We start from the raw sequence: 14,666 nt of genomic DNA, 5'->3' as shown, positions 1-14,666 counted from the left end.
CAATTCTTAAAGCTCATTTTATTTCATTTTATTTTATTTTGGTTTGGGCCAGGTATTAAAATTGTGACTAGCTGAGACATATTTGGCAAATCAGCTAAAAAAAGGACATTTAAGACAGCAACTGGAGACTATTTTGTATTGGTATTTCTTTAAGTGATCTCTTCTAAAAGAGCCATTGGAACATTATTTAATTCTACAAAAATAATGAATTGGGACAGTCTTATTATAATGATGCACTTCTGTAATTGAGGTTGTGTCAGCACGTCCATTATAAACCCCTATTTTCAAGGTTTCATAACTCAGCCATAAAAATTTGTTTCATGTTGTAACTTGGCACACAAAGGTATTTTTGTTAATCAAATTTTAAAAGAATTTGGCCATATTTAAAGGGAAATTATCAGAATTGGTGGGCATAAAAAGTGTGGCTCCAGTAGGAAAGGCTTAACCTTCCTGATACTTTCTCTGTATTTCTTTTTCAAACCGATCCATGCTGCTGTCAGAAAAATAAATAAATAATAATAATAATTAATAAAAGGACAAATAACTTACTGTGAGAATCGCATACAAGGATTGATACTGGCAATGTGTGTACCTTGGTTTGTGTTTACTGTTAGAATAACAGTCTGTCAGGCAGTGTTTATTAATACACTCTTTAGAGGCAATATGGTTGGAAAGGATCCAAACTGTGAGACCTTCCTGACAGAATTGTTTAAATAGCAAATCAAGGTTTAGACTGTCAACCTGGATACTGTCATTTTAACCTAGGAATATAGAAACGACCATAATGGATTGGACCCATGGATTGGACCCAAGGTCCATCTAGTCCATTATTCTGTCTCTGACAGGGGTCAGTACCAGGTGCTTCAGAGGAAAGTGTAAGAACCATGCAGTAGGCAGATGTGGGATAATCTTGCCCCCCACATTAGATACCATGCTGGTCACTAATACTTAGAGATCGGCTTAAACACTGAAGCATGAGTCTTACTATCACTTCTAAAATGTTTGTTATTAATTATAAGAACTCTGGATATTTTTGTTATCCAAGTGAATGTCCAATCCCTTTTAGAATCTTGCTAATTTCTTGGCCTCAACAACATCCTGTGGCAATGAGTTCCACAGTCTTATCACATTTTGTATGGAAAGCATTATCAGTTTTGAATTTGACACCTTTTAATTTAATTGAATGTCCCATTGTTTTTGTGTTATGAGACAGGGAGACCAGAACCACCCCATTTCTCTACTCTATACCATTCCTTATTTTATATACCTTTATCATGTCTCCTCTTTAAGATAACAATCCGAATCTTTTCAATCTCTTTCACTATGAGAATTTGTCCATGCCCTTAATGTGGTGACCCTTCTCTGAACGTGCTCTAGTTCTACAATATCCTTTCTGAGATGGGTTGGTCACAACTGCACACAGTATTCCAGAGGAGGCTGCATCATTGGTTTATGTAAAAGCATAATATTCTCTTGATTACTCCCCATCCCATTCCTTATGCATCCTAACATCTTGTTAGCATTTTTGACCACAGCTGCATATTGAGCAAAAGTCTTCAGGTCCCTTTCTTGAGTTGATGCATTTAATTTTGAGCCCTGTAAGGTGTATGAGTAGTTTAAATTTGTCCTTCCAAGGTCTCAGTATGGGACCTTTGGACTGTACTTTCATATCCCTGAAAAGTATAGTTTACTTTGTTTTGTAAAGAGTTGTAGCATCATAAAAATGTTCAGTAATATTGTCTGTTGTATTGGGTAAATAAAATATACATCATATTACACACAAAAAACTACACTAATAGAACATTTTGAAGGTTGCAATGCCAAGCACTTAAAAATTAGGAAATGCTAGAATTAAGATTGCCTGTGCAACCTTAATTCTACCCCCTTGTCCATGTACATTATGACACAGTCTTTAATTACATAATCACACACTATTTTTATACACAGGATCCCTATTTTTCCCCCCCCAGCTGCCTTCTCAGAAATGGCTGAACCGCTTTGGCTGAAATTATAACCAAAAAAAAAAAAAAAATAAATAAAAAAAAGAAGAAGAAGAAAGGCTGGAGGTAGACAGCCAACATGAAAAATTTTAGCTGAAGCAGTAAAATTTTTGCAGTTATAAGCAACTGAAAGGAGGATCTTATCATGGGAACCATCGGGCAACCTTAATAATAGGTGGTGCTACCAGCCTTGACAATGCACACCTGTGACAGATCAATTTTAATCTGCTGAAAATTCATATTTTATATATTGTATAAATTTTAAGTTTTTCTGAAAAAAATGAAGCTATGTCTTTTTAAAGAGTTGATTTTAAGGTAACACCACAAGTCAGAGACAGTAAATATTTGAAAGGAGGTTAATTGGCATCCCAAAAGGCTGTGTTCCAGTTGCAATCCATCACCTTGGAGTGAAATGAAAATGCACCCTAAGAGAAAGCCCCTTTAAAGAACATTTCCAGAAGAATGTTGTAAAAAAAGGGGTAGAAAACCAAACTGCTTATCCAAAGCAATGAACACAAATCTGAATGGATTTGGGAAGTATATAATGTACGTAACGCGAGAGACAGCGTTGTCACCTCAGAAGGGGTATCTATGTTAATACCTTGTGGGTGACCAGACTGTGAGACTGAGAGAAGAGGGAGGGAGAGCCAGGGACCCTTATTTGGGGTTCAGAGGGGATGCTCTGTAGAAGAGAACAGGGCGAGCTGGGGAAAGTGTAAGGTTTTGTTTCTGCATTGCAACTACACAAATTGTACTAAACAGCTTAGCTTTGGCAGAGTTCAAGATTAGAAGCTTATTTAAATTTATGATTTTTCTCTAAACTTCATAAACTTGTTTTTAATGAGACCATATGAGTCCAAGATTATTTTGAGATAATGTCACTCAGTATATTCATGAAGGGGAATCAACTGACCTCTTCTCAGTGGCAGTGGGGGAGAAAACGGTACCCTTCCTTTAGCAGTTGGCTGAGACAACATCTTAAGAAATGCTTTCCAGTCACTGGTTGCAGTCAGTAGAGGCATGGTGAAAGCCTGTTGACCATGAGGAGTAGCAGAAAAAGGAGGCCTAAGATTACAGTATTAAATATATAATTAACAGGGCAAATAGTGAGTTACTTAAAATGCTGCAAACATATTATCAATACTTGCCATTCATTAACCCACCAGCCAAAATACATATTTACCCGAAATGATCCATTCTGGTACTTCTGTTAAATAAAGTTCATTTTCTAAGCTTCCATGAGTCCATTTTGTTTGTTTTTCAAAATCGAGTAGCTTATTAACAAACAAACAAAAAAAATGATAGTAAGAGTAGGATATGCTCTGAGGATTAAATGGTGATTCAAAGTCAAGCTGACATCATTTAATTGTTCTGTATCATTTTAACCAGTCACCAAACACATGGTATAGTATTTATGTATTTTTTCTTTACAATGTATGCTTAGCACTGCAGAACTATGCATTTTTCCTAGACTGGTTTGCTGTAAAATTTAAATATGGGTTCTATATCATATTAAAAACATAGAGTTATCTCCCGTCCCAAATGTAACTTTTTTATGAAGCTGCTGATGTGAAGCTAATCAAAATCTAATGTGCCACTCTTGCATTTTTACATTTTTGTGACGAATTAATATTACTAAAAGTTTCTATAGAATGTAACCATTTAGAAGACAAGCATATGAAGAGTAATAATTATAGCCAGACAACTAATTCCCAGCAAATAATGTTTGATGAATTTAGCTCCTTTTTCTGCTTGCAGAATGCCCTTGACAAATCACGAGTTCCTTGGATTCCTTTGTTGTTCATATGCATCCAGAGCATTTTTTAAACTTAATTGATGGTTATATAGTGTACTCTGAGTATTTGATACTTGAAATTCACCGGGGTTAGTTAAATTTGATTGGTCACGTATGTAATATTTTTTTTTCTGTTCCCTGATTGACTAAGGGCAGCTCTTATGATCTGAGTTTGAAGAAGCCACCGGGGCTTTCACTGTCTCAGGGAGAGAGAGCAATTTAAGGAGAAAGCAGTATGTGAAAAGGGCATAGCCTAGTTGTCAGTAAGAGTACTGTCAAACCTTTGTTTGGCTTGTTTATACACATCTGTGCCAAGGCTCTGCGGATGGGTTTGGGGAATCTTGTTTCCTTGTTGTGTCAAACAGACACCTATCCCATATAAAATACTACTACTTCTGAAGAGAGTACGCACGTGAGTTCAAAAACCATTTTCTGGAAGCACTGGTGTCAAAAAAACACAATAGCTTGAATGTTGGAAGAAAGTGAAAAAAGGTACTCAGACCCAACCAGAGGACGTTCATTTTTAAATTTCAATGAATAGTCGCATGATATTTTTGTGGTATTTAATGTGGCCTAATAATAACTAATAACTAATTTTGAATTAATAAATGACATTCATTTGAACAAACCTGATCCCCATCTTGGCTATAATTACAGGTAGGATGGACAAAGAGAAGGGAGGTTCACTCAGTTTATTTATATGTCAGGCTTTCAGTACAGTTCCTTGTAAAAATAGTAGCAAAGAAATGAAAAAGATGATGTACATGTGTAAGAATACCATAGGGTGGTTACAAACATTGCTATACCATTGTAAACCAGAGTAATTGTACAATATCAAATTGAAGAGTCCTGACAATCTGGGTACCAAAGGGTGATTGGTACTGGCAATTATACTATTTATTATCTTCGTTAAGGATCTGGAAGATAAAGTAAATTGTAGCTTCAATATGTTCTCAAATCATATGAAACTAGGCAAGATTGCATGCTCACTAAAGGAGAGATTTTTTTTTAAAGTATAGAATGTTCTGGAGATCTTTAAACAGATGAGCAATTTAAAGTGGTCTGAGATTTAATTTAGATAAATGTGAAATAATAGACTAGGGGAGAAATTAATATTCAGCCAAAGTACAAAATGGGAGAAAGTTTCTTGTGTAAAGCAAGCAATGAATTTTGGGAGTGATGGTGGATAACAGATTGGACATGTTCTTCTAATACAATGCACCTGCAGCAAAGACCAGTGCTATCCTGAGATATGTATATCTTCTGTAGGGCATGGGCAAGAGCTAGTAGTGCATACATCATTTCACTAATACTTCTTCTGTCCATAGCAGATGTAATTGTCCAAGCTTAGTGCTTCTCAGCACTTAAAGGATTTCTTCCCACTTTTAGTTAAAATAATCACCCCCTTCCACCCACCCCCCCCACCCCCCCAAAACAACCAAACTCCAAAATTTTCATTGTCAGCAATATGGCTAAGGTAGTTGCATAGAACTTGCCATATCAGATCACACCAGATGCATATACTCCAATAGTCCATGTGAGATTCTGTACTGTGCTTCTGAGACACACAGCATAGAACGCATAGTCCGTGGGGCAGGGGAGCTGAGGTGGCTTTAAGCCACCTTTGCACCCTTCCATTTCTGGCTTGCTCCATGCTCCACCAATGAAATTTAGACATCTCTGGGGGGCTGTTTAAGATATGACAGCCTCTCCCCAGCTGCTTACGGGTCACATCACTGCCCAGAGTCTCTGCAATGCTATGTGCTGTAGGGACCTTCTCCCTCCAGTATGCCCGCTACACCAGGGCTTGTCCTTGGAAGACAGCCATAAGGCAGTCTTCTGCAGTCATGCATTGGGGGAATCCTCCCCTACCAGGAATTACAGTTTTTACAACCTTTTACATCAATCTGACCCTTTTACCTGGTGTAAAGGTGCTGGAGTGGAGGTGAGAGTCCCACCTTCTGTCTCTGACCGTGACAGTGCTCCAGAAGAAGATGCAAGAAACCCTATAGTAGATAACTTTGGAATAAACAGCAATATGGGTGGTTTCTTACTAAGAACCTGACAGAAATTTCTATAAGGAAAAAACTGAATTTTTACCCTCTGCTGCTTGAATAATCTTCATTGTATTCATAGGAAGTTTTCAGGGCTCTGAGGCTTGCTAGCTGCAATAGCAGAATATAGTGCAGGTGGTAACTTTAGGCTCTTCCTTCTAATTACAAACATTTGTCACAGGTGAGGGACATTAAAACCAGTGTATTCTTACCCCAGCATTAATTTTTAGAACAAAGTATGAACAACAACAGCAGGGGATTATAAAGTAGGAGTGAAAATACTGACGGTTATTTTTCAGACAGAAAAAAAGCCACTTCATTTTTAAAGCAAGAATGGAAGAAGAAATGTGCTCCCATAAGGTTTAGAAACCATCGAACTGTGTGAAGGGTGGGGAGGAAGTGTGGGAAAGTGAGTTCATACAAATGAGCTTTTTGTCCCAAGGAGGCATCCCTAAGCCAGACTTTCTCTCTTTCTTTCCCTATCTGGAGAGATTATTCTAGCTCTTCCTTTCAGTAATCCCTGCCAAACTGCTGCAGAGCTGAGAATGAGTCATGGATGGGTTCCTTAAGGCAATGCTGTTGTCTCTCTTCCCCTCTTATTGATCACTACAGAGGTGGGAAGATCGTTGACCTGATGGTCCTTTCCTCTCTCTGGGTAACAGAGATCCATTTTGGATCTTTCCCTATGTGCTTCTTGGCCCATTCATTTTCTCACTGACTGTGAGATATGTTTGAAGCTGCAGAGCACAGATTTGACTGAGCCAGGATTTGGGCCTATAACCTTTATGTCTATTTGGATCAAACTTCTCTTTTTCTCATGTTCCCTTTTCTCTGTCTTGAGATGACACCAAGAGACAGATTCATCTGCATTAAATTTGACTTCTTTAAATTTTATTTTTCAGGCTCTTTTAAATGGAAAGAATTTTCTGTGTGACATGATTACAAAATTATATGTTTCCTCGTGTTTTTATTGTTGTCCTGTGTCCTGTGCCTGTTAGCTGCTTAAAGGCACTCTTGTCATGTTATTTCAGAGTCAGCTGAGAGTAAAGTGAACTAAAGTGTACAAAGCCTTAGCGTTTTAGATACTTGGCGTCTAGTTTAGGAAAATCCTCACCACATCCTTTCTTGGCTCAATAGTTCTCCACCAGTATGTTGCTCATAATACAGGGGTATCATATGCAGGATAAGAACGGTAATATGCTTGTTTATTCAGCCTTGATATGGCCACACTTGAGAATATATAGATTTCAGCATCTCATTATGCTAATGACAGATAAATGAGAGAGAATCCAGAGAAGAGCAACAAACATGATAAAAGGATTAGAAGATCTGACCTTGATGAGAGGTTATGGGAATTTAACATTACAGCTTGAAGAAAAGGAGACCGAGTGGAGGATATGATAAGAGTCTACAAATATTTGAGAGGTAATAAGATAAAGGAAGAAGAGGGATTATCTCCGGTGCTTGAAGCAGCATAACAAGGAACAGTGCTTGAAATAGTAAGAATGTAGGTTAAACCAGTTCCGTTTGGCATGTGGATTGAGAAAGGCACGAAGTCCCTGGGGCAGACCAGAGTTCCTCTCGCTCTGCCTGCTGCCATACAACATAGTTGGAACTATACGGGCTAGAAACACCAGTCTTCTTCTCCATTTCTCCAAGCAGCCAGGAAATTGAGAGCCCGAGAGAGAGGAGAAACAGCCCAGCTGAGTGGGAGTGGGTCACACTGATGGGGTGTCAGACCAGTCCAGGGAGCATAGGCTCAGAAGAGGAGCTTTGAGCGGTGGGAGAAATGCAAGATTCTGCGTGATAGGGCCCAGTTCCAGAACCCCACTTACAACTCTAGGAGACTCCTTCGTTTGGGGTAAAATTCCTGTTCTAGGAAAAGAGTTTATTCTCAGTGAGCCAATGACCAGTACAGTCCCCTGGAAAAAATGCCTTTAGCCTTTTGGGCTGCTTACTCAGAAAACAAGGCTTACAATAAACAAAATAATACAATTTGGGGCCCTTCCAGGGAGGAAGCAGACCATTATTTCTCTCTAAAGCAGCAGCCACTTTCTGTACAGTTTTCCCATTTACATCTCTTCCTAGTAACTGGGTCTAGTTCCCATGTTTTGAACATTTGAGGGAACTACTCTGAGTCATAAGGTTCCACTCACTGAGGCAGGCATTGCATGCTTCTCTAAAGGGTAGTGGAATGTGGGGGAACTGTGACCTTGAGGGCACATTTTTGGGTTCCAAATGGTATATCCAACCAACACACCCTGAATCCCCTGTGACTGTCCAGTACAAACAAGCTACTGTGGATAAAGCAATGAGCAGCTCCTGGAATACCATCTTCCCTCCCTGCTTCCTTATACAATTGGTGATCCCTAATACATCAGAGCCACAAGATCAGGAGGCAGCTTCTTAGCTCAAGATTTGGATCTCCGCTCTTTCAACACACGACTCAGCTACAAAGCTCCTTGGGGCAGGGACCATCTTTTAGTTCTGTGTTTGTACAGTGCCCGGCACAACGGAGTCCAGGTCCATGATAGGCTCATCGGTGCTACAGTAATACAAATAATAAATAATCATAATAATTAGTGTGCATATGTCCCAGCCCACAGAGCTACCAGTCAGTGCCCTCCACCCTATTCATCATGTAGCATGGGGAGAACAGTGTTAGGAAGCAATGTTGAGAGGGGAACAAAACCCAATAATGAATAAAAAAAGAAAGAAAATAAAATCTGGGGAGAGAAGATAAGAACACAGAAGGAAAGAGAAAGGAGGCAGAAAAGGAGGAGGGCTGAAGAGAGAGGGAATCATTAGAAAGGAGTAGGCAGAGCATTTGTACCAGAATGTGTTGTGAGGAGATGGAGTGGGAGAGCCTATTCACCAAACTATTCCTCTGACCAAAAAAATGTTGGGAACCACTGAAACAGGCCTTGCCATGCACCCTGAAAATCAACAAACTTGTGCTCTGTTGGATCAAGGGGGCAATACAGTTCCAGCGTCACAGGCCCCCCACTAACTTTATTAGAGCACTTTTCATCATTAGATCTCAAAGCACTTTACAAAGGAGGTCACTATTATCCCCATTTGAGAGATGGGAAACTGAGGCAAAGGGAAGTAAGTGGCTTGCCCAAGATCACTCAGCAGGCCAGTAGCAGAGCCAGAAATAGAACATAGGTCTCCTGAGTCCCAATCCAGTGCTCTATCTGCTAGCTCACACTACCTCTCACAGTGTACAAATCTGGGAATTATCGGTATGCGTGTCCTGGCAGATCTCTATTATTGTGCATTTGCACAACAAAAAAGCTGGTCTCCAAAGTACACAGTTGAACCAGCCAGGTTGTAGTCTATGATTCCATAGTCATTTTTTACTAATTTAATGATGTACAATTTTAATTCGGTTTAATCTGATGGGCTCTGTATTAATTCCAGATACAAGACTTTATATTCAAGCGTTAGGGGAATGCCCTTGCATTTGACATCTATTCAAATGATTGGTCAGTTTTTTCCAAGGGTTATTCTCAAAACTCGTTTTTTCTGTGGTTCTTTGGGCTTGTTATTCTATTATTACATTTTTATATTTTTCTTGTGTGGCACTGTGATGTTTGTGAATGTCATGTTATAAGTCAGTCAATAATATTAATAGTTTGCAAATCCTTTAAAACATTAAATGAATAAAATTGGCATTGCTAGTCGTCAGTATCACTTATTTGTTTTTACTTGTTTTCTTTAGGAATGCTGTCTCTGCAATTTGAGAGGTGGTGCACTCAAGCAAACTACTGACAAGAAGTAAGTGATGGATACACTGAGATCAGTCTCATTAGTTTTAAACTTCATTCACGTACATATTTACACAAAGATAACTTCCAAATATAATTACTTGACAGTGTCCCCTTAAGTGGAATAGCTTAACAGCCAGGGCCCACTGAAGACACCGAATCGAGCCTCTAGCATTTTGTGAACACACTTACGTGCTTACAAATAAACATTTGTTTTATTATTTGAACATTCTTAACTATTCTAAACTCTGCTCTGCTAGTCACTATGTAAAGGAAGCAGATGAAAGCTCGTTTGTCATTGTTTGCATGGGCAAGCCTTATCACACATTCAAACGTATTTTCTTCTTTAGTACTGGAATTTTGTGATTACAGCAGTTAATATGGCATCTGTGAACTTTTGACAGATATAAGCATGTCATTAACAAATTAATCATTTTGAATCCTTTGAGTGGCTCTGGATCTTGAGGTGATTTGCTTTATTGCACTTCATTTTATAATGGACTCCCAAAAATGGTACTGTAGCTGACATCATGCCATTAATAAGACTAATATTTATTTTACATGGTGATGATAAAATGAAGCACAGTGCAGCAGATATTCTTGAGAGATGAAATGGAAAAAGTTGTGCCTTAGTATTTGTTCATGTCCAGTTGTAGAAGAACCTACTATTCATTTTGAATCTTTGCTTGGCATAATTCATGCAACATTTCATGAGTTACACCTGACTTTTTTCATTAAAACCCTTCTATGGCCAAAGAGAATCTAGCAGAGTGATACAAGATCATCTAGCCCAAACTTACTTTATCCTGGCTCCAGTACTATTCAAACATTTTTATTAATGACTTGGATAATGGAGTGGAGAGTAAGCTTATAAAATTTGCAGATGACACCAAACTGGAAGGGAGGGTTGCAACCACTTTGAAGGATTATAGTTCAAAACAACCTTGACAAATAGGAGAATTGGTCTGAAATCAACAAGATGAAATTCAATAAATACAAAGTGCAAAATATTACTCTTAGGGAGGAAAAATCAAATGCACAACTACAAAATGGGAAATAACTGGCATCGGGTCCTCACAAAAAAATTTTTGGTGGCCTCAGAGTGCGGCCACCAACTCTTGCTGGTGGCCACTCTGACAATTTTGCCTAAAATACTTATGGTACTTAACTTTATGAAAAACAAATAAATATGCACATATACATGTCCAAATCATTGTAATTTATTTATGTAGGGTTTTTTGCAGACTCAGTAATAAAAATAATGTACAGTTGTTTCTATTCTTTTCTGGACCTAAACAGAAGAGAAACACAAATAAGGTGCTTTGCACGTTCTTGTCTCTTTTTTTGGTTTTTTTTTGGTTTTTTTGTTACTTTTTTTAGACTTGCTCGCTAGTAAGTCTGCTGCTGTGAAAAGTGATACTTGTATGTTAATATCACTTTTCACAGCCTGCCAGCCAGCGACTAAGGGTATGTCTACACTACAGACCTTACAGCAGCACAGTCGTACCGCTGCAATTCCACCGCTATAAGGTCTCCCTTGTAGCTGCTCTATGCCGGAGGGAGAAGCTCTCCTGCTGGCATAATTAAACCACACCCAATGAGTGGTGGAAGCTACGGTGGTGGAAGAGCATCTCCCGCTGACATACCGCTGTCCACACCAGCACTTCTGTCTGTGAAACTTTTGTTGGGGGGGGGGGGGTGTTTTGTTCACACCCTTGACCAACAAAAGTGCTAGTGCAGACATAGCCTTAGTCTGCTGTGAAAAGTGATATTAACACACATACAAACATCACTTTTCATAGCAGACTTACTCAGCCCTGGCAAGCCCGGGGATAAATTAAGCCCTGAATGGTGAGGTGGGTAGGTAGGGAGCAGGGCCAGGGTTGATGGTGGGGGGTGATCACACTGCCACATAGCCAGGAGCCGGGGCTGGAGCCCACCGCTGTACGGTTGGAGGATAGAGCCCTGAGCCTGGAGACAGACCCTAGAGCCTTGAGATGGAGCCCGAAGCCCTGTGGCTGGAGCCTGCCATCTGGGAACTCACTGGCTGCTTGCTCCTTTAGTGTTTCTCTCTCCAGAGGGGACAAGACTCACCCCCTGCTGGAGGCCCCAAGTGAGGGGCCGCTGCTTTCCTCTCCTTCACCCTCCTCCCCTATTTCCCCCTCCCCCCCCAAAAAAAATTCATCACCCAGGAGTCTGTGGCCACAAGAAAAGCCCCTGGTGGCTGCATTTGAGAAACACTGGGCTAGGTGGTAGTACTGCTAAAAGTGACCTGGGATTTGTAGTGGATCACAAATTAAATATGAGTCAACAATATGATGCAGCTGCAAAAAAGGCTAATGTAATTCTGGGATGTATTAACAGGAGTGTCATATGTCAGACATGGGGGGTAATTGTCCTGCTCTGTTGGCACTGGTGAGGCCTCTGCTGGAGTACTATGTCCAGTTCTGGGTACCACAGTTTAGGAAAGATGATGTCAAATTGGAAAGAGTCCATAGGAGAGCAACAAGGATTTTGAAAACCTGACCCATGAGGAAGGATTCAAACTGGGCATGTTTAGTCTTGAGAAAAGAAGGCTGAGGGGGCACCTGATAAGTCTTCAGAGATGTTAAGGGCTGTTATAGAGAGGATGGTGATCAATTGTTCTACACGTCCACTGAAGGTAGGACAAGAAGTAATGAGCTTAGTCTGCAGCAAGGGAAATTTAGGGTAGATATTAGGAAAAACTTTCTAACTCTAAGGAGTAGTTAAGCTCTGGAATAGGCTTCCAAGGGAGGTTGTGGAATCCCCATCTTTGGAGGTTTTCAAGAACAGTTTAGACAAACCCCTGTCAGGGGTGTTCTAGGTTTTCTTGGTCCTGCCTCAGTGCAGGGGGCTAGACTAGATGACTACTCAAGGTCCCTTCAAGCTCTACATTTCTATGAGTCTTTTTCTATAATTTTAGATCTGGTTTAAACTGTCTCCCTAAATTTTCATTTATCACTTGCCTTTCTTACTAAGGTGTTGACAGGTGTAAACAGATTAACAAACAAACCAAAAAAAACAGCAAGAAGATGTCACCTAAATAGAATGCAATATTGTCTTTGTCTTAGGCACGGGGGAAGAAAGACAAGGTACAAGGGATGTGGTTTAATTAGGCCACAACTTTATTAACTTAATTCATCTGAGAAATATATATTGCAGTAACTCAGACATTGCAGGTCATGATTCTTTCTTCAATCATTTCCACCTGATGGAGAGCTGCAGTCAGCCTCCCACCCCTACCCAGCTGGTTCCCAACGCATTGCTGGGACCCACCCCACTACCTTCACCTTGTATCAGGTTAAGGGGTTGGGGAAAGAGGGTTGTCTCTTTGCTGTACCAGACATAGGGAGCCCCAGCTCCAGTCCCCAGCCAACCTGCTAAATTGTGACAACATGAACTGTACCTCCTGATCTACTCCACCAGGTCCCTGAGCTGCTGCATGGAAGATTTAAAAAAAAAAAAAAAAAAAAAAGCCTGCCCCCGCTAATCTGTCAGTGAGAGAAAAATTCTTTCCCAGTCCCCAAAAAAGCAATTAACTGAAGCCCAGAGCAGACCAAAAAACCCCAGTCCTATGCTAATCCCCTGGGAGGGAAAGAGGCTCAAGCTAGAAGGACAGAGTTTATAAACCCTTCTCCAGCCGCTCAGAGGCCAGTGGCTTACCTGAGTCCCACCAGCCTGCCCACTTGCTCAGGTGATGCTTTCCTGCCCTCTTGGCTAGCCCATTCCAAACCCTTGTGGAAGGGGAGACCCTAAATAGAGCCATTAACCCAGTGGTTCCCAAACTTATTCCGCTGCTTGTTCAGGGAAAGCCCCTGGCGGGCCAGGCCGGTTTGTTTACCTGCCGCGTCTGCAGGTTCGGCCAATCACGGCTCCCAGTGGCTGCAGTTCGCTGCTCCAGGCCAATGGGGGCTGTGGGAAGTGGCGGCCAGTACGTCCCTCAGCCCACGCCGCTTCCTTCAGCTCCCATTGGCTTGGAGAGGCGAACCGCAGCCACTGGGAGCCACGATCGGCCGAACCTGGGGACGCGGACGGTAAACAAACCGGCCCGGCCCGCCAGGGGCTTTCCCTGCACAAGCGGCGGAACAAGTTTGGGAACCACTGCATTAAACATTTTTTCCTGCCAGTCCAGAAAGAGCCTCCATGACTTTGGGACTGCGGGAGTTACATTTGATGTCTGATGCTGAGAGTTCATACACAGCAGGTTTGAAAACACCGAGATATCTCTTTTGTGCACAGTTTCTTAAAAGTATTTAAAAAATTCATAGGTCGCTGGCTTTAGTTTGTTGGAGGAAACTGCCACCATGCATGCTGCAAAAAGGGTAATCATGCCCATAATCGGAAACTGCATTCTATCCCACTGTTGGTCCATTAAAAATTGTGAAATAATAGCTCTCTACAACAAGCCTCAACTTCTATCTCCTTGTCCATATAATAAATTACATTGCTATGGACCTTTCACCACCTCACCTCCACTCTGTCCATAGATTCATCTTCTCCTGGACATGATCTAGCATTCTAAACCTCTAAGCAGCTTCAAAACAACCTGCTCCCACCAATCTGGCAATGTGTATATTTTTTCTGCTTAATATAGAATCTACCCCCCACCCATATATACTGATTTGAGGTGCAGGTTGGGCACTATACAGTTGTGATAGACTGAAGGACTAATGAACCGGGAGTACTAGGCGAGTTAGAGCTTCACCCCATCGGGGAGCTGTGAATCCCTTTGTTCAGTGGAATACCACACTTGTTTTGAGCCCCTGGTAGATTACGAGAGGTTAGACCATAAAGCTCTGACATGATTTATAGAAGAGCTACTTTATTTATAACTTCTCTCTCTCCCCAAGGCTTGTATAGTTAGCTAACTGATATTAAGGCACTCTGGCTTTACAGGCAGGTGGTTATGAAAAAAAGTTTTAATAAAAAATATTAAAACTCTAAAACAATATTTCTGTAAACTGTGGTATAACCATCTGTTATCCAGGAGGGTGTGGGGTGGTCTAAAGTCTTTATTGGGCCTCAT

At 40.7% G+C, this 14,666-nt stretch overlaps 1 protein-coding gene across 1 annotated transcript in view; it reads left to right on the top strand.

Annotated features, from left to right (window-relative positions):
- KDM4C (lysine demethylase 4C) overlaps positions 1 to 14,666 on the top strand; it is a 429,818-nt gene that overhangs the window by 305,569 nt on the left and 109,583 nt on the right. Inside the window, 1 exon segment of the mRNA XM_065406934.1 lies at positions 9,574 to 9,629. Coding sequence (XP_065263006.1) covers positions 9,574 to 9,629 — 56 coding nt within the window.

This window comes from Emys orbicularis, chromosome 6 (assembly GCF_028017835.1).
Source record: "Emys orbicularis isolate rEmyOrb1 chromosome 6, rEmyOrb1.hap1, whole genome shotgun sequence".
Taxonomy (NCBI): domain Eukaryota; kingdom Metazoa; phylum Chordata; order Testudines; family Emydidae; genus Emys; species Emys orbicularis.
The sequence above is the reverse complement of the archived record's forward strand: the minus strand, read 5'-3'. Positions and strand labels throughout refer to the sequence as shown.